This window comes from Scyliorhinus canicula, chromosome 3 (assembly GCF_902713615.1).
Source record: "Scyliorhinus canicula chromosome 3, sScyCan1.1, whole genome shotgun sequence".
In the NCBI taxonomy this organism is placed as follows: Eukaryota; Metazoa; Chordata; class Chondrichthyes; order Carcharhiniformes; family Scyliorhinidae; genus Scyliorhinus; species Scyliorhinus canicula.
In genome coordinates, this window is record NC_052148.1 from 83,429,325 (window position 1) to 83,455,838 (window position 26,514).

The 26,514-nt window shown below is 50.9% G+C and overlaps 1 protein-coding gene across 1 annotated transcript in view; it reads right to left on the reverse strand.

Moving 5' to 3' along the window:
- stoml2 (stomatin (EPB72)-like 2) overlaps positions 1–16,798 on the reverse strand; it is an 82,131-nt gene extending 65,333 nt beyond the window's left edge. Inside the window, exon 1 of the mRNA XM_038790799.1 lies at positions 16,681–16,798. Within this exon, the coding sequence (XP_038646727.1) occupies positions 16,681–16,719 (39 nt within the window). The 5' untranslated portion in view covers positions 16,720–16,798. The remainder of the gene's footprint in view (positions 1–16,680) is intronic.
- Between the last annotated feature and the right edge of the window lie 9,716 nt (positions 16,799–26,514).

Genomic DNA, 26,514 nt, shown 5'->3' on the forward strand with positions numbered 1-26,514 from the left:
GCTCGCAGAAAAATACTTTTCATTGTACCTCGGTACATGTGTCAATAAACAAATCCAATCTTATCCAATCCAATTCTTCCTCCCAAACTAGATCACCTCGTGTCATATCCAGTAAAGGCATGTCCGAGCCATAGCTTTTAAAATGTGGGGCTGGATTCTCCGGTCGGCGACACCGATATCGCGTCCAACGAATGGCCGAAGAATCCAAGTTTTCGACCAAAGCGGGGGCGCCACCGCTTTCGCGATGCTCTGCCCCCTCCAAAGCGGCATACTGAGAGAGTACGTTGCACCATGTATCGATGGCCTCCGGACATTGCCGGAGGCCGCCTCCCAATGCTCTGCCTCCGACCGGCCGAGTTCCCGACGGCATGGGTCTCACCCGTCGGAAACTCGGCATGGCTGCTGCTGACTCAGTCGGACCCGCCACAGTCCGGGGTGGACATTATTCGGGGCTGAGGACACTGTGGGGGCATGCAAGCCAGCCGAAAGGGGGGGGGGGAGACTACTTTGCGGGCCGGGTCCGCGGGCTGCGTCTGCCATGAAGCACGGCGCTGCCGCTGCAGGCCGTGCCATGTGCATGCGTGGCCATGGACGGGGCAATTCTCCGGAGCGTTTCGGCAGTCAGAGCTGGGTGCTCTACGCTGCCGTCTGCTAGCCCCCAGGAAAATGGGGAATCGGTGGCCGTTTTGCATCTTTCCTGTTTTCCTGACGTTAAACGCCATCGTTCTCATGCCAGCGTGGGTAAATAGCGCCAGAATCGGAGAATCCAGACCCTGAACTGTAATCAGTGCAAAATGTTCTTTTCGTTTGAGAGAAAATGGATATTAAAATGACGCAAAAGATGACCAGAGAATTATTCGACTTGGTGTATGGATTCCCTACTGTCTCAAAGGGACAAAGGATACATTCCAGACTGAGAAGCGTCATTACTCATCTACTGAAACCATCCAAAAGGTGTTTCCTGACTTGAATGAGTTGCTCTGAAACCAAGACAATGATTGTCACAAATGCCACAGTAAATGCCTACAAATAATAACCCAGGTTGTAGCTAATCCACTGAAGCACACCACCATGTTTGGAAAAGAGGACTGCGAGAAGATGTAGCCAATGCATCCACTATCTCTTCAGCCACTTCAAGTTCGTAGAATGCAGGCCATTAGGTCCATGGAATTTGTCAGCTCTTAGTCCCATTAGTTTAACTGATACATTTTCTCTGGTGTCGATGATTGTTTCAAGTTCCTCTCCCCCTTTTGCCCTTTGACTTTCTTGGAGTGAAATTTGTCTTCTACCCTGAAGACAGATAGAAAATATTTGTTCAAAGTCCTTGTTGTCTCCAGTTTCCCATTATTAATTCAGGTCTGACAGTATCTGTGGAGAGAATGGCCATCTCTCCACAAATATTGTCAGATCTGCTGAGAGTGTCCCGTATTTTCTGTTTGTTTCAGATTCCAGCATCCGCAGTAATTTGCTTTAATCCATTATTAATTCCCAAGTCTCATCATCTAAGATTTATTTTAGCGACTGTCTTCCTTTGTATATATTTGTAGAAGCTCTTAGAGCCTGTTTTTATATTTCTTGCTTGTTTATTTGCGGACTCTAATTTCTCCCATTTTTTGCTCAGTCATCCTCTTGCTGGTTTCCAAAATGTTCCCAATCTTCTGGCCTACCACTAATCTTCGCAGCATTGTAAGTGTTTTCTGTCAATTTGATTCAAGAAAGAGGTAGTGTTTTTTATATTTTAGTGGCATCAAGGGGTACGGGGGGCAGTCTTCTCATAGGATATTTCTTTCTCAGTGCAATATATCTTTGTTGAGAGTTTGAAATAGCTCCTTAAATATTTTCTACTGCTTAGCTACTGTTTTACTTTTCAACTGACTTGTACCATAGCCACGTTCTCAAACTCTTGCCTTCGTACCTTCTTTTTTATAAATTTAGAGTATCCAATTCATTTTTCCCAATTAAGGGGCAATTTAGCGTGGCCAATCCACCTAACTTGTACATCTTTGTGTTGTGGGGGTGATACCCACGCAGACATTGGGAGAATGTGCAAACTCCACACAGACAGTTACCCAGGGCCGGGATCGAACCTGGGACCTCAACGTCGTGAGGCAGCAACGCTAACCACTGTGTCACCGTGTTGCCCTTGCCTTCATACCTTTCTAATTTTCTTCATTACAGTTTAAAATACCAGTTCCAGAACATGCAGTCGGGGAAGGCGCTGGGGCCGGATGGGTTCCCGGTTGAATTTTACAAGGTGTATGCAGACCTGCTGGGCCCCCTGTTGGTTAGGACCTACAACGAGACGAGGGAGGGCTTTGCCCCTGACGATGTCCCGGGCGTTGATCTCCTTGATCCTTAAGCGAGACAAGGATCCCCTGCTGTGTGGGTCATACAGGCCGATCTCACTCCTGAATGTGGACGCCAAGTTGTTGGCAAAGATCTTAGCCACGAGGATAGAACATTGTGTGCCGCAGGTTATCCACGAGGATCAAACAGGGTTTGTGAAGGGGAGGCAGCTGAACACTAATATACGGAGGCTCTTGAACATTATTATGATGCCGGCGGTGGAAGGGAAGGCGGAGATAGTGGTGGCGCTAGATGCGGAGAAGGCCTTTGATAGGGTCGAGTGGGGGTACTTGTGGGAGGTGCTGGAAAGGTTCTGGTTTGGGAAGGGGTTTGTCACTTGGGTGAGGCTGTTGTATGAGGCCCCGAGGGCGAGTGTGGCCACAAATAAGAGGTCGGAGTATTTTAGACTATACCGAGGGACGAGGCAGGGGTGTCCCCTGTCCCCCCTACTTTTTGCGCTGGCAATTGAACCCCTGGCTATGGCGCTGAGGGAGTCGGGGGATTGGAGGGGGCTGGTCCGGGGTGGGGAGGAGCACCGAGTGTCGCTCAATGCGGATGACCTATTGTTGTATGTGGCGGACCCGGTGGGAGGAATGCCGGTGGTGATGGGGATTCTCCGGGAATTTGGGGATTTCTCAGGGTATAAGCTTAACTTTGGGAAAAGCGAGCTGTTTGTGGTACACCCGGGGGACCAGGAGGGGGGATTGGGAGGCTCCCACTGAAAAGGGCGGAGAGGAGCTTCAGGTACTTGGGGGTTCAGGTGGCCAGGAGCTGGGAGGCCTTGCATAAGCTAAACCTCACAAGGCTGGTGGAGCAAATGGAGAAGGAGTTTAAGAGGTGGGACATGCTGCCTCTGTCTTTGGCGGGTAGGGTGCAGTCAGTCAAGATGACGGTGCCCCCGAGGTTTCTGTTCCTGTTTCAGTGCCTCCCCATCCTTATCCCGAAGGCCTTTTTCAGGCGGTTAACAGTAGCATTACGGGGTTTGTGTGGGCATACGGGACTCCAAGGGTGAGACGGGTGTTCTTGGAGCGGGGTAGGGATTGGCGGGGGGGGGGTTGGCTGGCATTGCCCAACCTCTGTGGGTATTATTGGGCTGCCAATGCAGCGATGGTGCGTAAGTGGGTATTGGAGGGGGCGGCATGGAAGAGGCTGGAGATGGCATCCTGTGTGGGTACGAGCCTGGAAGCGCTTGCAACGGCGCCGCTGCCGCTCCCTCCAACGAGGTATACCACGAGCCCGGTGGTGGCAGCTACCCTCAAGATTTGGGGGCAATGGAGGCAGCACAGAGGGGAGGCGGGGGCCTCGATGGGGTCTCCGATACGGGGGAACCACCGGTTTGTTCTGGGGAGAATTGATGGCGGGTTCCTGAGTTGGCACAGGGCAGGTGTCAGGAGGCTGGGGAACCTGTTCATAGACGGGAAGTTTGCGAGCCTGGGTGAGCTGGAAGGGAGTTCAGGCTCCCCCCGGGAACACCTTTAGGTACATGCCGGTAAGGGCTTTTGTCAGGCGGCAGGGGTTCCCCCTGCTGCCGCCGCGTGGGGTCGAGGACAGGGTGCGCTTGGGGGTGTGGGTTGGAGAGGGGAGGATCTCGGAAGTGTACCAGTTGATGCAGGAGGTAGACGAGGCCTCGGTGGAGGAGCTGGAAGATAAATGGGAGGAGGAGCTGGGTGAGGCGATTGAGGAGGCGATGTGGGCGGATGCCCTAGAAAGGGTGAACTCCTCCTCTTCGTGTGCGAGGCTTAGCCTCATATAGTTTAAGGTACTGCATAGGGCTCATATGACCGGGACAAGGATGAGCCGGTTTTTTGGGACCGAGGACAGGTGTATTAGGTGCTCAGGGAGCCCAGCAAACCATGTCCACATGTTCTGGGCATGCCCAGCGCTGGGGGAATTTTGGAAGTGTGTAGCAAGGACGGTATCGAGGGTGGTAGGATCCAGGGTCAATCCAGGCTGGGGACTCGCAATATTTGGGGTTGCAGTGGAGCCGGGAGTGCAGGAGGCGAAAGAGGCCGGTGTTCTGGCCTTTGCGTCCCTAGTAGCCCGGCGGAGGATTCTTCTTCAGTGGAAGGATGCGAGGCCCCCAAGCGTGGAGGCCTGGGTCAACGATATGGCGGGGTTTATTAAATTGGAGAGGGTTAAATTTGCCCTAAGGGGGTCAGTGCAGGGGTTTTTCCAGGAGATGGCAACCATTCCTAGATCTCCTGGCAGAACGATAAAAACAAAAAGTCAATACCAGTTCCAGGTTTCACACTCTAGAACAAAGTGTGATCTCTCTGAGATGATTGGATTGGATTATTGTCACGTGTCCCGAGGTACAGTTAAAAGTATTTTTCTGCGAGCAGCTCAACAGATCATTAAGTACATGAAAAGAAAAGAAAATAAAAATCTGTAGTACACAATGTAACTACATAAACACTGACATCATGTGAAGCATACAGGGGTGTAGTGTTAATGAGGTCAGTCCATAAGAGGGTCGTTAGGAGTCTGGTAACAGTGGGGAAGAAGCTGTTTTTGAGTCTGTTCATGCGTGTTCTCAGACTTTTGTATCTCCTGCCCGATAAAAGAAGTTGGAAGAGTGAGTAAGCCGGGTGGGTGGGTTTTTGATTATGCTGCCCGCTTTTCCCAGGCAGCGGGAAGTGTAGATGGAGTCAATGGATGGGAGGCAGGTTCATGTGATGGACTGGGCTGTGTTCACGACTCTCTGAAGTTTTTATGGTCTTGGGCCGAGCAGTTGCCATACCAGGCTGTGATACAGTCAGATAGGATGCTTTCTATGGTGCATCTGTAAAACTTGGTAAGAGGTAATGTGGACATTCCGAATTTCCTTAGTTTTCTGAGGAAGTATAGGCGCTGTTGTACTTTCATGGCGGTAGTGTCAACGTGGGTGGACCAGGACAGATTATTGGTGATTGGGCCACTGAACGGTAGTCATTGAGGACGTTGCCTGGTTCTCTTCCAACCCCCATTATTTCTTGATGTAAAAGTCACCAGTCCTGAGGACGATAGGCTGCGCTCCCCTTTTGAGCACAGTACGAAGTCTCACAACACCAGGTTAAAATCCAACAGGTTTGTTTCAGATCACTAGATTTTGGAGGGCTGGTCCTTCCTCAGGTGAATGAAGAGCTCTTCATTCATCTGAGGAAGGAGCAGTGCTCCGAAAGCTAGTGATTTGAAACAAACCCGTTGGATTTTAACCTGGTGTTGTAAGACTTCTTACTGTGCTCACCCCAGTCCAACGCTGGCATCTCCACATCAGGGCTCCCCTTTTGAGAGAGAGCTGACTGATAGTTATTTAATCTGAGGGTCACCACATCTTCAGCGAAGGGCAAGTTTGGAAAGGCAAGGCCTTCATGGATAACCTCAGCCAGCACGGGAATTGAACACTCGCTGTTAGTGTTGCTCGCATCGCAAACCAACCGTCCAGCCAACTGAGCTAACCGACTCCCCATTTTCTTGATTTACACTCTGTCAAACAGCATAACTACTGTTACGGGGCTTATCATCAACTACCACCTGTGACTTCTTTTCTTGACTATTTCTTATATCCACCCAAACTGATCTTCTATCTTGATCTTCTACGCCAAGAGCATTTCTCACTACTGGATTGGTCTCATCCTTTATTAACCTCATTCTTCCTATCCCTCCAAAATGTCAAATACTTTTGAATATTTAGTTCCCAGCCTTGTTCATTTTGCAATCAAGTCTCTGTAATGGTTATTAGACTATATGCATTTATTTCTATTTGCGCTATCAATTTATCCTTGTTAAGAATGTTCTGTGAATTCTGATAAAGAGCCTTTAATTCTGCCTTTTTAACATTTGTCCCTATTCTGGCCTCATTTGCTGGTGTACCCTTGTTTGTATGCTCTGTCCCTCCTTGTCACACTAAAGTCACTATCATGCATTATTGCCTTGTTCTTTCTCTAACTTTCTAAATCTACCTCCATCCCCACTACTTAGTTTAAAAGCCCCTTCTATAGCCATAATTATACAATTCACCAGGATCCTGTTCCCTGTACAATTCAACTGAATGCTGTCTCAAAGGTCGTATTCGCAGGGCAGCATGGTGGCGCAGTGCTTAGCACTGCTTAGGACCCAGGTTCCATCCCGGCTCTGGGTCACTGTCCGTGTGGAGTTTGCACGTTCTCCCCGTGTATGCGTGGGTTTCGCCCCCACAACCTAAAGATGTGCAGGGTAGGTGGATTGGCCACGCTAAATTGCCCCTTAATTGGAAAAAATAAATTGGGTACTCTAAATTTTAAGAAAAAAAAAGGTTGTACTCCTCTTTCCCCATTCCTGGTGTCCAGGATTCAAAACTAATTTTTCCCACGTAAAGCAGTCAACCCGTTCATCTTATTTACCATATGTCAATTGAAATGAAATGAAATGAAATGAAATGAAATGAAATGAAATGAAATGAAAATGAAATGAAAATCGGTTATTGTCACGAGTAGGCTTCAATGAAGTTACTATGAAAAGCACCTAGTCGCCACATTCCGGCGCCTGTCCGGGGAGGCTGGTACGCGAATCAAACCGTGCTGCTGGCCTGCCTTGGTCTGCTTTAAAAGCCAGCCATTTAGCCCAGTGTGCTAAACCAGCCCCTGGCTAGCTCCCCCAATTAGCTCCTGGCTCAGGTAGAAATCTAGAGATGGTTAACTTTTGTGATTCTGTTTTTTACTTTAAGCCCAGCTGTTTATGTTCCTGCAACAAAACCTCTGAGTTTTACTTAAGTCTTTGGAAGGATCACAACAACTTGATCCTTCCTCTCACACTTCAGTTTCCTCTTCAGGCTGGAAGAGGTCCTAAAGGATGACATCACTCATGCTCTTTATTAGCAGCACGACTGAAATAGTTTTAAATACTGTAATTTCAGAAATGCAATTGAAATGTCTGTATATTTTTCTGCTGATTGTTGTAGGTCCACTTATGATTTCATATTACAATGAAAAGATTTCTTTGCTTTTTTTTAATTTATGGGATTTGGGCGTCGATGGTTAGGCCAGCATTTATTGCCCAACCCTAGTTGCCAATCAGAAGGTGGTGGTGAGCTGCTTTCTTGAACCGCTGCAGTCGCTGAGGTGTAGGTGTACCCACTGTGGGGGAGGAAGTTCCAGGATTTTGCCCTAGCGACAATGAAGGAACAGCGATATATTTCCAAGTCATGGTGGTGAGTGACTTGGAGGGGAACCTCCAGGTGGTGAGGGTCCCAGCTATCTGCTGCTCGTGTCCTTCTAGGTGGTAGTGGTTGTGGGTTTGGAAGATGCTATCTAAGTAACCTTGGTGAGTTACTGCAGTGCATCTTGTAGATGGTACACATGGTTGCCACTGTTCGTCGGTGGTGGAGGGTTTGAATATTTGTGAAGGAAAAGCAATCAAGTGGGCTGCTTTGTCCTGGAAGGTGTCGTGCTTCTTGAATGCTGTTGTAGCTGCACTCATCCAGGCAAGTGGAGAGTATTTCATTACACTCCTGACTTGTGCCTTGTAGATGGTGGACAGGGTTTTGGGGGTCAGGTGGTCAGTTATTCGCTGTAGGATTCCTAGCCTTTGCCTGCCCTGGTAGCCACAGTATTAATATGGCTATTCCAGTTCAGTTTCTGATCAATGATAACCCCCAGGATGTTTATTGTGGGGAATTCAGCGATGGTAATGTCAAGGGGCAATGGTGAGATCCTCTCTTATAGATGGTGATTGTCTGGCACTTGTCTGGCACAAATGTAACTTGCTACTTGTCAGCCCAAGCCACAAGTTGTACGCTGTGTTTGAGCAGCAGGTAGATCCTGTTGATATGGCAAGTCATGGTCTGCAACTGCTGGCTTGTCATGATCACATTCAGCCACTGAACAATGTGCAGTCATTAAACAAAATAGTTGTTGTTGTTTTAATCTAACTGATCATTTGTAAATAGACCAATTTGTATGATGAAGGGATCTGGAACCTGGCTTCAGGCGAGAGTGATTCTCCAATATCACAGGACATATCACAGAAGGTACAGCCTTCTCATATTTAAGGAGTTTGATCATTTTTTAGAATTCTTTCACAAGATGTGGGTGTCCCTGACTCGGTCGGTGTTTGTCATCCATCCCAAATTGCCCGGAGAAGCTGGCTATGAGCCGTCTTCTTGAACTGCTGCAGTCCATCTGATGCGGATACTTCCTTGGTGCTTCAGGAAGGAATTTCCGGAACAGCTACATCGTTGCAAATCAGGATGGAGCAGAACCTGATGGTGGTGGTATTCCCATGCATCTGCTTCCCTTGTCCTTGTAGGTGATAGAGGTTGTGGATTTGGCAAGGAGCCTTGGTGAGTTGCTACAGTACATCTTGTATATGGTTCGTGTTACAATGGGCTCTAGGCTGGCTACAACAGGCCACACGTGGCCACATGGAACAAAATGGCACAACAAGCAGCCACTTTGGAGGGACCCCATACAAAAGGAAACCCCGGAGGGCAGGGGCTCACCCACATGGAGTACACACAGTTGGCGGCCATGTTGGATGGTCCCTGTACAAAGGGAAACTCTGGAGCGCATGGGTCCGGCCTCATGGGGAGTACACTGACCGCGGCCAATTTGGATGACCCCCTAACAAAGGGACACCCTGGAGTGCAGGGGCGCATCTACAAGGTAGGCATGGTGATCCTTCTAGGGGTGGGGGGGGGGGGGGACTACAAAAAAAACCCCATCAGAATAGTCATCTAGAACGTCAGGGGACTTACCAGCCCATGCAAAGATCCAGAGTCTTTGCCATCCTGAAAAGTATGAAAGCCGACATAGTCTTCCTCCAAGAGACACACCTGAGGAAGAAGGACCGACTGCGGGTAAGAAAAGAAAGGCTGGGTGGTACAGATGTACCATTTTTGCTATGGGATGCAAGTTAGGGCAATAGCCATACTGTTTTTTAAAAATAAATTTTGAGTACTCAATTCATTTTTTCCAATTAAGGGACAATTTAGCGTGTTCAATCCACCTACCTTGCACATCTTTGTGTTGTGGGGGCAAAACCCATGCAAACACGGGGAGAATGTGCAAACTCCACACGGAATGACCCAGAGCCGGGATCGAACCTGGGACCTCGGCGCCGTGAGACCGCAGTGCTAACCACTGAGCCACCATGCTGCCCCATACTGTTAAATAAATGGACAGTGTTTACAGCGACGAGGACGGTTACAGACCCAGGGGACAGTACGTTATGGTCAGCGGTGTCCTGGAAGGGGCACCAGTGAACCTCATTAAAGTGTACGCACCCAACTGCGGCAACACGGAATTCCTCTCCCTAGTACATCAGGTATACTCGCACATCCACTTCTTTGTAATGGGGAAATTGGTGCTTCCAGGATAGTAAAAACGGAATATTCCATGATGGTAATCACCAACCACGCTCCACTCGACATGGATGGGAGGTTGGAGACGGGCCATGTCCAGCGCCCCCCCATGGAGGTTGGACACAGCGCTCCTTGTCAATAAGACATTTTGCGAGAAAATATCACAGGCGATAAACAGGTACATCACCAACAATCAGAATGGACAGCTCTCACCCTCCACATTCTGGAGTCACTGAAGGCCGTGATTAGGGATGAGATCATCGCTCATTAAGCAGGCAGAGACAGGCAGGAGAGGGCGGCTGGGCAACAACTGGTCGACTCCATACTGGAAGGGAATAGGCAATACTCCAAGGCCCCGACCGTAGAGCTTCTGGTGGAGAGGAAAAAGCGACAAATGGACTTCTACCTGCTCTCCACTGGGAAGGCAGTGCACCAGCTCCGCCAGACAAGGGGGACCTGCTATGAACACGGAGACAAAGCCAGCCGCCTGCTGGCTCACCAGCTGAGAAAGCAGGCGCCATGAGGGAAATAGGTCAGATCAGTAACAACAATGGCAGACTAGTAACTGAGCCGAAAAAGGTCAATGAAACATTCAAGGGGGACTCGAGGATGAAGCAGTTTCTCAATGGACTGGACATGCCAATCGTGGGGCAGGATAGAAATCGTGGGCTGGAAGCACCACTAGAACTGGGAGAAATTATGGAGAGCATCAGCTCCATGCAGGTGAGGAAAGTCCTGGGAGCAGACGGATTCCCGGCAGACGTCTACAAAACATTTACACTAGCACTGGTCCCGCACTTGCGGGAGATGTTCACAGACTCTCGAGTAATGGGCACGTTGCCACCAATGCTAGCACAAGCCTCAATCTTGCTGATAACAAAGACAAAGACCCAACTGAATGTGGGTCCTGCAGACCCATTTCGCTGATCAATGCAGACGTGAAAATACCAGCCAAGATCTTAGCCAAAAGATTGGAAAACAGCATGCCAGACGTGGTCACAGAGGACCAGACGGACTTTGTTAAGGCTAGACAGCTAACATCGAACATCAGGCGTCTGCTGAGCGTGATAATGACCCCACTCAGGGACAGAACACCAGAGGTGATCATCTCCCTGGACGCAGTAAAGGTCTTCGTCAAAGTTGAATACCTCATAGAAGTACTGAAACGTTTTGGGCTTGGAGTAGGGTTCACCGCTTGGATGAAACTCCTATACAGAGCTTCCACAGCGAGCGTGCGGATTAACACTACCAGCTGTACAGGGGCACAAGGCAGGGATGCCCGCTGTCCCGCTCCTATTCGCCCTTGCAATAGAAACACTGGCAATCGCCCTCGGAGCAGCAAAGAATTGGAAAGGGACCCAGAGAGGAGACGGAAAGCAGAGTTCACTCTTTGCAGATAACCTGCTCCTCTACGTCTCAGACCCCCAAAGCAGCATGAAGAGTATCATGATGCTCCGGAGAGAGTTTGGAGCCTTCTCAGGCTACAAGTTCAACTTGAGCAAAGGTGAAGTCTTCCCAGTAAACCCGCAAGGGAGAAGGCCGGAGCAGGAAGGAGTGCCATTTAAACAAGCCCAAAACAAATTCCGTTACCTGGGGATCTACACTGCCTTTGGCTGGATGTGGATACACAAATGGAACCTGACAAGTCTGGTGGAGGAAATAAAGAAGGACCTGCAGAGGTAGGACGCAGTCCTGTTCTCCCTGGCAGGGAGAGTGCAGATGATCAAATTGAACGTACTGCCCAGGTTCCTCTTCCTGTTCAGATCCATACTGATGTACAAGCCTAAGGCCTTTTTCATCACAATAGTCAAAATGATCATAACGTTTATGGCGGCAGTGGTAACAGCCACATTCTGGTCATGGAACCAACTAACGCAGCACTTCGGCCTGACCGAAATGTCCATCATGGCCCCCATCTGCAACAACTACAGGCTAGACAGCTAACATCGAACATCAGGCGTCTACTGAGCATGATAATGACCCCACCCAGGGGCAGAACACCAGAGGTGATCATCTCCCTGGACACAGTAAAGGTCTTCGTCAAAGTTAAATACCTCATAGAAGTACTGAAACGTTTTGGGCTTGGAGTAGGGTTCACCGCCTGGATGAAACTCCTATACAAAGCTCCCACAGCGAGCGTGGATTAACACCACCAGCTCTAAATACTTCCAGCTGCACAGAGGCACAAGGCAGGGATGCTAGACTGCAGGTACAAGTCAGGCACAATGGTCTCCACATTTAAGAGACTTTAACACAGACGACAGGCTAGCGACGTTAGAGGCACTGATGGAGAGGTTGCAACTGCCCTCTGGAACGAACTATGACATTTACAGATCAAAAACGTCCTTCGCAAAGAGACATCATACCCACGGACGGCAAGATACTCAATGATAGGGGTATCAGACCAGCCAGAACTATTCACGGAAAGGGGAGGGGCCGACACCCTTACCTGCCTAATCATCCGCCAAAGAATTCTGGCGATGAGCTGCACGATCCAAAGCTGGAGACTGGCTGTCCGACATGTTGGAATTTCTCCAACTGGAGAAAATCAAATTTGCCATACAGAGTCAGAAGAGGACTTCCAGAAGACATGGAAGCCATTCACCAATTTGTTCCAAGATCAGTTAAAAAGGAAGAGAAGGTGGGTGGGGGAGGGGGTAGGGGACAGGAACGGGGGGTAGAAACCAACAAGAACACCACGGGATGCAAGGGGCATAGAGGCAAGAAGATAAACCCAAGATCAAAAAAGAGGACTAAAAGGTATAGTAACAAACAAATCAAGCACAAACCAGGACCACAGCAGACAATGCAGCAGACGCTGGCTGGCCAAATAAAATACACAGCTATCAAAGAGTGACAAAGTAGGCAACTGTAAATATATACAGCGGATCTCATCTCTCACACTTGGGCGAACTTGTTTGACTTTCTTCTTCTTACACAGAAACATTATTGTTAAATTTCCCAGTTTTCCTGTAACATGCATCTCTTTTGGTTCTTTTTTTTCTAAACTAGAACTGCATCCTGATGGCTTTCTGTAATATACCACTCACTAGTACACCTGCAACATAACATTCGAGCTAGAAATATGTAAATAGAAAATGAATTGTCAAATGTAAAATCTAAAAATCCAACAAAAACATTTTTTTTAAATGCTGCCTTGTTATCAAAGGCAGTCATAGATGTTTACAGCATGAAACCACGCCCTTTGGCCCAGCTGGTCCATGCCACCCAGTTTCTATCACTAAGCTAGTCCCACTTGCCCACATTTGGCCCATATCCCTCTATACCCACCCTGCCCATGTAACTGTCCAACTGCTTTTTAAAAGACAAAATCGCCTCTACCATCCCGTTCCAGGTGCTCACCACCCTCTGTGTGAAACCCAGTCACTCTCACCTCGCCTCTGGCATTCTGTTACTTTGTCCATGTTTGAACCAAGGCTGACATTTCCTTATTTCATGTATCACTGCAACCTCATACAAAGAAGTTAATTTATGAGCTCGTGGTGTCAGAATATAACTCCCCTCATGAAGCCGCTCCAATGAATGTACTTCCCCATATGAACAGACACTCCAACTCTCTCCACTGACTCTACCTTCCCCATGAACTGACACTAAAATCCGGTGAAGAGTCCAAGAATATGAAATGTTAACTGTTTCTGTCCACACAGATGCTGCCAGATCTGCTGGGTTTCTTGCAGCTTTTTCTGTTCTTATCCATTGACTGTGCCTCACCTCATAAACTGTCACTCAACTCTTCCTCTATTGACTGTACCGCCCACAATGACTGACACACAAACCCTCTCCACTGACAGCCTCAATTCCAGCCTTGGAGCACTGTGTGGAGTTTGCACTTTTCTCCATGTCTGCGTGGGTTCCCTCCGGGTACTCTACTGTCCTTCCACAGTCCAAAGATGTGCAGGGTAAATAGATTGGTCATGTTAAAATTGCCCTTTTGTGTCCAAAGGTTAGGTGGGGTTACGGGGCTGGAGGGGGAAGTGGGCGTGTGCAGGGCCGGCTCAAGGCACCGGCAACTCGGGCTGTTGCCCGGGGCGCCATGTGCTCGGGGGCGCCAGACTCGGGTCCCGCGCATGCGCAGTTGGGCCGGCGCCAACCAGCGCATGCGCGGTGGCCGCATTCCCCGCGGTCCGTCCCCTCGGTCCGCTCGCCCGCTCGGTCCGCTCCCCCCCCCCCCCGCCTCGGGTCCGCCCGCCCCGCCCCCCCCTCGGGTCCGGCCCCCCGTCCCCCCCTCGGGTCCGCCCCCCCCGCGCCGCCCCGCCCCCCCTCGGGTCCACCCCCCCGCCCCTGCCCCCCCCTCGGGTCCGCTCCCCCACCGGGTACAGATTTTAAACTGTAATATTTTTTCTCTCCCCTGTTTAGTATGTGATGCGGGCAGATGCTACAGAGCTCACTGCGTGGCTGCTGTTCTGAGACCTTAAGATCTGTGTTGGAATACAGCCATTTTATGAAGCAGTGGAGTGCCCATTGAGCAGTGGTAGTTCGTTAAGGCCTTGGGCAAAGCTTATGGGTTTAACAATATCGTCAGAAGCCCGAGACACAAACGTCTGACGCCCTGATGTAAAGTCTTGCCACATTTACTGAAGACATTCGCTCACCAGTTCCCCACACACCCGCACCACCCCCCCCCCCCCCACCCCCCCCCCCCCCCCCCCCCCGCCATGTGTGCGAGAATAAAGATAGAAGTAAGCCATTACTTGTTTGTATAAGTGCTCTTCATCTGTGGATTTATTAACAAAAGTAAATAAACAGACTCCGCCGCGGTGCTGGGAAAATACTATTTTTGGACGTAGGGTTTTTCTTTTCCTATTTTTACTAAATGGGAAAGTAAGTGAAGGGTTATTATTGTAAACTGGCAGATGTTTTTATGTCATAGACAGGAAGTCACCAACAGTCATGATGTTGTCAACAACTGCTTTCATTTCACTGCATCTTTAAAGTCGAGGGTGCTGCACAGAATGGTTATCAAACAAAAACAAAATTTGACATCAAGTCACATGAGGCGCGGTTGGATCAGGTGACAGGAATCTTGGTCATTCATCAAAAAAGTAGACTAACGGAGTGTCGTAAAGGAGATTTGAGGAGAGCATTCCGGAGCTTCAAGTCCTGGACAACTGAAAGCGGGTTCGACGTTGAGAATGCGGAAAAGGTCGGAGGCCCTCTCGGCCCCGCCCCCCTCTCAGCCCCGCCCCCCGCCGGCCACGCCCCCGCCCCCCGCCTCCCCCCCCCCGGCCACGCCCCCGCCCCCCGCCCCCCCCCCCCCCCCCCCCCGCCACGCCACGCCCCCGCCCCCGCCCCCCGGCCACGCCCCCCCCGGCCACGTCCACGCCCCCCCCCCGGCCACGCCCCCCCCCCCCCCGGCCACGCCCCCCCCCCCCCCCCCCGGCCACGCCCCCCCCCCCCCCCCCCCCCGGCCACGCCCCCCCCCCCCCCCCCCGGCCCACCCCCCCCCCCCCCCCCCCGCCCGGCCACGCCCCCCCCCCCCCCCCGGCCACGCCCCCCCCCCCCCCCCCGGCCACGCCCCCCCCCCCCCCCCCCGGCCACGCCCCCCCCCCCCCCCCGGCCACGCCCCCCCCCCCCCCCCCGGCCACGCCCCCCCCCCCCCCCCCCCGGCCACGCCCCCCCCCCCAAGGGCGCCGAAGCTCAGCTTGCCCGGGGCGCCAGCAACCCTAGGGCCGGCGCTGGGCGTGTGTAGGGTACTCTTTCAGATTGTCGCTGGAGACTCGATAGGCTGAATCACCTCCTTCTGCACTGTAGAGATTCTGTACCTCACCTCATGAACTGACACCCAAACCCTCTGCACTGACTGTACCTCCTACATGAGCTGACACACAAATCCTCTCCATTGACTGTACCTCCCGTATGAACTGACACCCAGACTCTCTCCACTGACTGTACCTCACCCCATAAACTGACAACCAAACCTTCTCCACTGACTGTACGTCCTGCACAAACTGACACCCAAACCCTCTCAACTGACTGTACCGCCCGCATTTACTGACACCCAAATCCTCTCCACTGACTGTACCTCCTGCACAAACTGACACCCAAATCCTCTCCACTGACTGTACCTCCCACATGAACTGACACCAGACCCTCTCCACTGACTGTAGCTCACCCCATAAACTGACACCCAAACCCTCGCCACTGACTGCACCTCGCCACTGACTGCACCTCGCCCCATGAACTGACACTCAGACACTCTCCACTGACTGTACCTCCCGCATGAACTGACACCCAAATCGTCTCCACTAACTGTACCTCACCCCATGAACTGACACCCAGATCCTCTCCACTGACAGCCTCAATTCCAGCCTTGGATCACTGTGTGGCATTTGCACATTTCCCCATGTCTGCGTGGGATCCCTCCGGGTACTCTACTGTCCTTCCACAGTCCAAAGATGTGCAGGGTAAATGGATTGGTCATGTTAAAATTGTCCTTTTGTGTCCAAAGATTACGTGGGGGTTACGGGGCTGCAGGGGGAAGTGGGCGTGTGTAGGGTACTCTTTCAGATTGTCGCTGGAGACTCATGGGCTCAATCGCCTCCTTCTGCACTGTAGAGATTCTGTACCTCACCTCATGAACTGGCACCCAAATCCTCTCCACTGACTGTAACTCCTGCATGAACTGACACCCAAATCCTCTCCACTGACTGTACCTCCCGTATGAACTACCACTCAGACCCTCTCCACTGACTATCTCACCCCATAAACTGACACCCAAACCCTCTCAGCTGACTGTACCTCCCGCATTTACTGACACCCAGACCCTCTCCACGGACCGTTCCTCACCCCATGAACTGACACCCAGACTCTCTCTCTCTATTGACCCCCCTGCACCATGACCGCTCTGGCCTTTCGCACGAGGCGGCCGTGCGGGGGAGCGGCGCAAACAGGTGAATCCGCTCGAGCTAAATGACAAAGCGGCGACACGGGCCGGCTCTGGGCACGCGCCAGCCCACCCGGGCCGGGTGACCGCCGCCCGGCGCTGCCATGGTTACCTGCAGTAAGGCCTGGCCCCGGATCAATGAGCGCAACATCTCAACAGCAGCAGGCGGACAGGAAGAGCGGGATTCCGTCAGAAAACTATTCCGGGCTGCAAGCTCCCTACTCCGATGGGAAACATAGAGCTGGCGATAAAAGTTCCGGCACCACCAAGACCTCCTGCCCTTTTAAAAGTTGCAAATCTTAACCAGAGTGACCCGCCCATTTCTGAACCATTGCCGATATGTTTAAAGTAATAAGTCTTACAATACCAGGTTAAAGTCCAACATGTTTGTTTCAAACACTAGCTTTCGGAGCACTGCTCCTTCCTCACCTGATGAGTGCTCCGAAAGCTAGTGATTTGAAACTAACCTGTTGGACTTTAACCTGGTGTTGTAAGACTTTTTACTGTGCCCACCCCAGTCCAACGCCGGCATCTCCATATCATGAATTGTGTAAACACCACTTGTTCTTGCTCCTGATATAATTTCGTATTAAAACGAATTAGCTTTACCGACCCCCCAGCACTGTTCTCTAGTTTCCAGGAATTAAATATTAACTTTCTACACAAGACTGCCAGCTCACCAGGAGAAAGAATTAAAGACTGTATGTTCTTGTAATTTTCTTTGAACACTTTATAGTATATTGTTCGTAGATGAAGATTTGGAACGTTATTGTTATGCACATGTATATCCAGTATGCCACATCATTCATCCTGAACTATAGGCAGCTGGCAACAATGTGTTGGTCTGCAGCGGATGGTGAGATCTGACAAATATATTGATGAAGTCCAGTCTTCTAAGGTATTGGGCGTAGTTTGGTAGGTCTTATCAAGGTATTTCTAGTCTTAGGTAGTTCAACAGTAAGTATTTATTAACTACTAGAAACTATATACATAGATGCAGTCCCAGCTAGGAGCTATCTCCATGCTGCCTTGGACACAAGGCTCTGTCCAACACTGCACTGACCCCTAGGTACTGGTCATGTGTTCTCTTACATCACTCTCTTGGCAGGACTGTACAGTCCCAAATTAACCCTTTATGTCCTTACGCAGCATTTGAGTTGAGGCGGCTGGTTTAGCTCAATTTACAGCTGGTTCAGAGTGAGGCCAGCGCATGAGTTCAATTCCGATACTGGCTGTGGTTACGCAAGAAGATCCACATTCTCAACCTTGCCCCTCGCCTGAGGTGTGGTGACCCTCAGGTTAAATCACACCAGTCAGTTTTCCTGGGACAAAATAGCAACTTTGCAACTTTACATTTGAGTTAAAAAATGTGATCCACAGAATCTACAGTGTAGAAAGAGGCCATTCAGCCCATCGAGTCTGCACCTACTCTCTGAAAGAGCACCCCACCTAGGCCCTCTCCCCCACACTATCCCCATAGCCCATCTAACCTGTACATCTTTGGACTGTGGGAGGAAACCGGAGTACCCAGAGGAAAGCCACTCAGATACGGGGAGAATGTGCAGATTCCGCACAAACAGTGACCCAAGCCACAAATGGAACCTGGATCACGAGCACTGTGAGGTAACAGTGCTAACCACTGTGCCACCATGCCACCTCTATTTTTCAAGAAGGAGAATACGTACAGTGTTTTGCCTTGTTACATGTCACAACTATTTACAGTATTTATTTACATGTGCATGTCAAGTCTAACATCAGTGGTTGGGAAATTATTGGAAAAAGTTCTGAGGGGCAGAATTAATCTTTTTAGAGGGTTCACTTGGGAGAGTAGCAATATAATTTTTTTAAGAGCCTAATGGGTGTTTAATCTTTTCTTTTTTTCACCCTTTAAATCTCTTTGTTAATTCAGATCAGAGGGGATGGAGTCTAGGGCAGTTGAATGCTCCTCCTGCACGATGTGGGTGGTGAGGGGTACCACCGGTGTCCCCGCTGACTACACCTGCGGGAAGTGTACCAAACTCCAGCTCCTCAGAGACCGTGTTAGGGAGCTGGAGCTGGATGAACTTCGGATCATTAGGGAGGCAGAGGGATTGATAGAGAAGAGTTACAGGGTGGTAGCCACACCCAAGGTGCAGGACAAGAGTGATGCTCGATCAATGACTCCAGAAGCGAGATTGGATGACAATTGAAGGCTTTATTGGACTAGATGTTTCCCCCAGCAGCGCAGGTACAGAATGCAGCAGCTGGGGAGACACAGACTCTTATACTCCGCCTTACTGGACGGAACCAGCAGGCAGGCTTCACCAATGATCTTTCTGTCTCAGGTACCTCCCACACCAATGGTCTTACAGCCTCAACCTGGGTACCGTAATACCCCTAATACCGGCGACCACATTCACCCCTGTTAAAAAAAAGAGTCCGGCAGGGGTGGTGGTCTTGCGTTATACAGTGGTAGAGGTTGAGATACCCGTCGGTGGTACAGTATTTTGCCTTGTTTCATGTCACAACTATTTACAGTATTTATTTACATGTACATGTCAAAATGAAGCAATTAGTCGATTGGGGGCCCTGGTTGTCTTCTGTGAATGTTGCAGTTTCGGCGGTGATGCAGGCGCCGGCTCGGGCATCCGTGACTCCGGGATCGTGACTTCAGTTTCCTCAGTAGCTTCATCACCCCTAGATGGGACCAGTGGAAGAACTGATCCACCTGGGAAGGGGGCGGCCTTGGGGTGCGCCGGTGGGAGGGAGGGTGGGGTAGGTGGGGGGCACGGTTGTGGGTGGGGACCAGCGGGCGCCAGGTCCCGTAGGGAGACCATATCTTGTCGGCCGTCGGGCTACGCCACGTAGGCATACTGAGGGTTAGCGTGAAGGAGGTGGACCCTCTTGACCAATGGGTTTGACTTGGGCGCCCGCACATGTTTGCGGAGTAGGATGGGTCCAGAGGCTGCCAGCCAGGTTGTGAGCGAGGTCCCGGAGGAGGACTTCCTAGGGAAGCCAAGGAGACATTCATGAGGTGTTTCTTTTGTCGTGGTACACAGCAGTGATCGGATGGAGTGGAGTGCATCGGGGAGGACCCCCTGCCAGCGGGAGACTGGGAGAATTCTGAACCGCAGAGCCAGTATGATGGTCTTCCAGACCGTTCCGTTCACCCTCTCTACCTGCCCGTTTCCCCGGGGGTTAATACTGGTCGTCCTGCTCAAAGCAATGCCCTTGCTGAGCAGGAATTGACGCAGTTCGTCACTCATGAAGGAGGACCCCCTATCGCTGTGTATGTAGGCGGGGATACCGAACAGGGTAAAGATGCTGTGGAGGGCTTTTATTCCAGTGGCTGCAGTCATGTCGGGGCAGGGGATGGTGAATGGGAACCGGGAGTACTTGTCAATCACGTTCAGGAAGTACGTGTTGCGGTTGGTGGAGGGGAGGGGCCCTTTGAAGTCCATGCTGAGGCGTTCAAAGGGACGGGAAGCCTTTATTAGATGCGCTTTCTCTGGCCTGTAGAAGTGCGGCTTGCACTCCGTGCAGATTTGGCAGTTCCTTGTGGCGGTTCTGACCTCCTCGATGGAGTAGGGCAGGTTGCGGGTCTTGATAAAATGGAAAAACGAGTGACCCCCGGGTGGCATGGAGGGCCCGGAGTTGGTCCACTTGTGCGTTGGCATATGTGCCGCGGGATAGGGCATCAGGAGACTCGTTCAGCTTCCCGGGACGATACAAGATCTCATAGTTGTAGGTGGAGAACTCGATCCTCCACCGAAAGATCTTATCGTTCTTTATCTTGCCCCGCTGTGCATTATCGAACATGAAAGCAACCGACCGTTGGTCAGTGAGGAGAGTGAATCTCCTGCCGGCCAGGTGATGCCTCCAGTGCCGCACAGCTTCTACTATGGCCTGGGCCTCCTTTTCAACGGAGGAATGACGGATTTCTGAAGCATGGAGGGTGCATGAGAAGAAGGCCACAGGCCTGCCCGCTTGGTTGAGGGTGGCCGCCAGAGCCACGTCGGATGCGTCACTCTCGACTTGGAATGGAAGCAATTAGTCGATTGCTTGCATCGTGGCCTTTGCGATGTCCGCTTTTATGCGGCTGAAGGCCTGGCGGGCCTCTGCCGACAGGGGAAAAAACGTGGATTGGATTAGTGGGCGGGCCTTGTCCGTATAATTGGGGACCCACTGGGCGTAATACGAAAAACATCCCAGGCAGCTTTTCAGGGCCTTGGAGCAGTGGGGGAGGGGAAACTCCATGAGGGGGTGCATGCGTTCGGGATCTGGGCCTATAACTCCATCATGCACTATGTAGCCGAGGATGGCTAGACGGTCGGTGCTGAACACGCATTTGTCTTTGTTGTAGGTGAGATTAAGGATTTTTGCGGTATGGAGGAATTTTCGGACGTTGGTGTCGTGGTCCTGCTGGTCGTGGTGACATTGTCGAGGTATGGAAACGTGGCCCGCAAACCGTACCAGTCAACCATTCGGTCCATCTCCCGTTGGAAGACCAAGACTCCATTTGTGACACCGAAGGGAACCCTCAGGAAGTGGTAGAGCTGCCCAGCTGCTTTGAATGCAGTGTATTTGTGGTCGTCCAGGTGGATGGGGAGCTGGTTGTAGGCAGATTTGAGGTCCACCGTGGAAAAGACTTTGTATTATGCAATCTCATTGACCAAATCAGATATGCGGGGGAGAGGGTACGCGTCGAGCTGCGTATACCTGTTGATGGTCTGACTATAATCGATGACCATCCTGTGCTTCTCCCCAGTCTTTACAACCAGTACTTGAGCTCTCCAGGGGCTGTTGCTAGCCTCGATAATACCTTCTTTCAGTAACCGCTGGACTTCTGACCTAATGAAGGTCTGGTCCTGGGCACTGTACCGTCTGCTCCTGGTGGTGACGGGTTTGCAATCCGTGGTGAGGTTCGCAAAAAGGGAAGGCGGGTCTACCGTGAGGGTCGCGAGGCTGCAGACAGTGAGGGGGGGTATAGGGCCGCCGAATTTAAAGGTTAAGCTCTGGAGGTTGCATTGGAAGTCTAACCCTAGAAGCGTGGCAGCGCAGAGGTGAGGAAGGACATAGAGTTGGAAATTTTTTAATTCCCTTCCCTGGACCGTGAGGTTAGCTACACAGAACCTCTTGATCTCGACAGAGTGAGACCCGGAGACCAGGGAGATTCTTTGATTAACTGGGTGCACAGGAAGAGAACAGCGCCTTACCATGTTGGGGTGTATGAAGCTCTCTGTGCTCCCGGAGTCGATCAGGCAGGATGTTTTGTGTCCATTGATGAGCACGGTCGTCGCCGCGGTCGAGAGCGTTCGGGGCCGAGACTGGTCCAGGGTCACCGAGGCAAGTCGTGGTAAAAGTTGAAGATTTCCCTCGGGCGGTGTGTGGTCATCCGAGTCGGGGTCCTGAGACTCCAGCCGAAATGGCGGCGCCCACGGGTCGCACATGGCTGGGGGCGTGCAAGATGGCGGCACCTACGCGTCGCACGTGGTCCCTGGGGAACAAGATGGCGGCGCCCGGGGCCCGCACGTGGCTCGGGAAGACGAAGCTGGCAGCGCCCGCTGCCCATGCATGGCCCGTGGAGAGAGTTGTGGTGGCGGTCCCGGGAGATGGCGGCGACCGCCCGGGCCTGGCATACCGCCACGAAATGACCCTTTTTGCCGCACCCTTTGGTGGAGGGTAGCACTGCCAGGGGTGCTTGGCTTGCCCGCAAAAATAACAGCGGGGCCTCCCTGGGTTCCCTGGCAGCCGCATGGCACAAGCTTGTGGGGGGATGGGGGATGCATCAGAGTCGGCCGCGGGGGGTTCCACGTTGCCCAAGGGGCTTCCACATGGTCAGGGACGTACGCGCGGGCGTTTCGGGATGCCACATCCAGGGAGCTAGCAAGGGCCCATGCCTCCTTGAGGCCTAGTGTCTCTTTTTCTAGGAGCCGCTGACGGATTTGGGAGGACAGCATACCTGCAATGAATGCGTCCCGGATCAAACGTTCTGTGTGGTTGCTGGCTGAAACTTGCGGGCAGTCACAGTTCCTACCTAGTACCAGAAGCGCACGGTAGAATTCATCCAGGATTCCCCTGGGATTTGTCGCCTTGTTGCTAGCAGATGTCGTGTGTAGACCTGATTCACTGGGTGAATATAGTGTCCTTTCAACAGGGCCATCGCGGCCTCGAAATTGTCCGCATCCTCGATGAGGGTGTAGATCTCTGGGCTCACCCTCGAGAACTTGCATCTTCTGGTCCTCCGTGGGTGTAATCGTGGCCGTCCTGAGGTACTCGTTGAAGCACGCCAGCCAGTGTTTGAAAAGTTGCCGCTGAGTTTGCCGCCTGGGGGCTGAGTTGCAGACACTCCGGCTTGATTCGGAGTTCCATTATTTAAAATCTAGTCCAATAAATTGATGCTCGATCAATGACTCCAGAAGCGAGATTGGATGACAATTGAAGGCTTTATTGGGACAGATGTTTCCCCCAGCAGTGCAGGTACAGAATGCAGCAGTTGGGGAGACACAGACTCTTATACTCCACCTTACTGGGCGGAACCAGCTGGCAGGCTTCACCAATGATCTTGCTGTCTCAGGTACCTCCCACACCAATGGTCTTACAGCCTCAACCTGCATACCGTAATACCCCTAATACCAATTACCACAAAGAGTAGCTCGGTTACAGTCAGGGGAAGGAAAATGAATGGGCAGACAGTGCAGGGATCCCTCATGGCCCTTCAAAACAAGTATACCATTTTGGATGATGTTGGGAGGGATGACCTACCAGGGGAAGGCCCTAGCGGCCAGGTCTCTGGCACTGAGTCTGGCTCTGTGGCTCAGAAGGGAAGGGGGGAGAATAGAAAAGCAATAGTGATAGGAGACTCAACGGTCAGGAGAATGGATAGGAGATTCTGTGGTCGCGAGCGAGACTCATGGAAGGTATGTTGCCTCCCGGGTGCCTGGGCCAGGGATGTCTCGGATCGAGTCTACACGATTCTTAAGGTGGAGGGGGAGCAACCAGAAGTTGTGGTGCACATAGGCACCAACGACATAGCTAAGAAAAGGGATGAGGATCTAAAAAATGACTTTAGGGAGTTAGGTTGGAAGCTAAAGAGCAGGACAAGCAGAGTAGATGATCTCAGGATTGCTACTCTGCCACGTGCAAGTGAGGCAAGGAACAGAGAGCGAGTGCAGCTGAACACGTGGCTACAGGGCTGGTGCAGGAGGGAAGGCTTCAGATATGTGGATCATTGGGATATCTTCTGGGGAAGGTGGGACCTGTACATGAAGGACGGATTGCACCTAAACTGGAGGGGCACCAATATCCTGGGTGGGAGGTTTGCTAGAACTCTTCGGGAGGGTTTAAACTAGTTTGACAGGGGGATGGGAACCAGAGCTATGGATCAGAGGATAGGATAGCTGTTGAACAGGCAGAAATAGTATGCAGCAAGTCTGTGAGGAAGGATAGACAGTTGATAGACCAAAGTTGCACTCAGTGGAATGGGTTAAAGTGTGTCTGTTAAATGCAAGGAGTGTCAGGAATAAGGGAAATGAACTTAGAGCATGGATCAGTGCTTGGAACTACGATGTTGTGGCCATTACAGAGACACAGATTTCACAGGAGCAGGAATGGTTGTTAGATGTTCCGGGGTTTAGATGTAGTGGCCATTACGGAGGCACAGATTTCACAGGAGCAGGAATGGTTGTTAGATGTTCCGGGGTTTAGATGTAGTGGCCATTACGGAGACACAGATTTCACAGGAGCAGGAATGGTTGTTAGATGTTCCGGGGTTTGGATGTTTTCAGAAGAATAGGGAGTGAGGTAGAAGAGGAGGGGGTGTGGCATTTTAATTAGGGAGTGCACCACAGCTGCAGAAAAGGAGTTAGTTGAGGAGGGTTTGTCTACTGAGTCAATATGGGTGGAAGTCAGAAACAAGAAAGGAGCAGTCACTTTATTGGGAGTTTTCTATAGACACCCCAATAGCAGCAGAGAGCTAAGGAACAGATTGGGTGGCAGATCTTGGAAAAGTGCAGAAGTAACAGTTGTTGTCATGGGTGACTTCAACTTCCCTAATATTGACTATAACCTCCTCAGTGCAAATGGTTTGGATGGAACAGATTTTGTCAGGTGTGTACAGGAAGGATTCCTGACTCAATATGTAGATAGGCCGACTAGGGGGAGGCCATATTGGACTTGGTGCTCGGCAAAGAACAAGGCCAGGTGTCAGATGTCTCGGTGGGAGAGCATGTCGGTGACAGTGACCACAACTCCTTTACCTTTACCATAGTCATGGAAAGGGATAGGAACACACAGTATGGGAAGGTATTTAATTGTGGGAGGGGAAATTATACTGCTATTAGACAGGAGCTGAGGAGCATAAAGTGGGAACAATTGTTCTTGGGGAAATGCACAACAGTAATGTGGGGATTGTTTAAGGAGCACTTGCTGCGAGTGCTGAATAGTTTTGTCCCACTGGGATGAGGAAGGAATGGCAAGGTGAAGGGGCCTTGGATGACAAGAGAAGTGGAGCTTCCAGTCAAGAGGAAGAAGGAAGCCTACGTAAGGTTGAGGAAGCAAGGATCTGACTCGGCTCTAGAGGGTTACAAGGTAGACAGGAAGGAACTCAAAAATGGACTGAGGAGCTAGAAGGGGGCATGAAAAAGCCCTGGCGGGAAGGATTATGGAAAACCCCAAGGCGTTCTACACTTATGTGAGAAATAAGAGGATGATCAGAGTGAGAGTAGGGCCGATCAGGGCTGGTGGAGGGAACTTGTGCCTCGAGTCTGTGGAGATGGGGGAGGCCTTAAATGAATAATTTGCTTCAGTATTCACTAGAGAGAGGGACCTTGTTACTTGTGAGAACAGTGTGAACCAGATTAATAGACTCGAACAGGTTGATATTAAGAAGGAGGATGTGCTGGACATTTTGAAAAGCAGCAGGATAGATAAGTCCCCTGGACCTGACAGGATATACCAAGGTTACTACGGGAAGCGAAGGAGGAGATTGCTGCGCCGTTGGCGATGATCTTTGCATCCTCACTCTCCACTGGAGTAGTACCGGATGATTGGAGGGAGGCAAATGCTGTGTCCCTGTTTAAGAAAAGGAGAGGGAAATCCCTGGGAATTCACAGACCCATCAGTCTTGCATCTGTGGAGAGCAAACTATTGGAAAGGATTATTTAGAAAAATATAGTTTGATTAAAGATAGTCAGCATGCCTTTGTGAGGGGCAGGTCATGCCTCACAAGCCTCATTGAATTCTTTGAGGATGTGATGAGACACATTGATGAAGGTCGGGCAGTGGATGTGGTGTATATGGATTTCAGTAAGGCACTTGATAAGGTTCCCCATGGTAGGCTCATTCAGAAAGTTAGAGGGCATGGGATACAGGGAAATTTGGCTGTCTGAATACAAATTGGCTGGCCAAAAGAAGACAGCGAGTGGTAGTGGATGGAAAGTATTCCGCCTGGAGGTCAGTGACAAGTGGTGTCCCGCAAGGATCTGTTCTGGGACCTCGGCTCTTTGTGGTTTTTATAAATGAATTGGATGAGTAAGTGGAAGCGTGGGTTAGTAAGTTTGCCGATGATGCGAAGGTTGGGGGAGTTATAGATAGTGTTGAGGGTTGTTGCAGGTTACAATAGGACATTGACAGGATGCAGAGCTGAGCTGAGAAGTGGCAGATGGACCTTGATAAAAGTGAAGTGATTCATTTTGGAAGGTCGAATTTGAATGCTGAATGCAGTGTTAAAGGCAGGATTCTTGGAAGTGTGGAGGAACAGAGGGATCTTGGGGTCCACGTATATAGATCCGTCAAAGTTGCCACCCAGGTTGATAGGGTTGTTAAGAAGGAGTATGGTGTGTTGGCTTTCATTAACAGGGGGATTGAGTTTAAGAGCTGTGAGGTTTTGCTGCAGCTTTATAAAACTCTAGTTAGACCACACTTGGAATATTGTGTCCAGTTCTGGTCGCCTCATTATTGGAAGGAT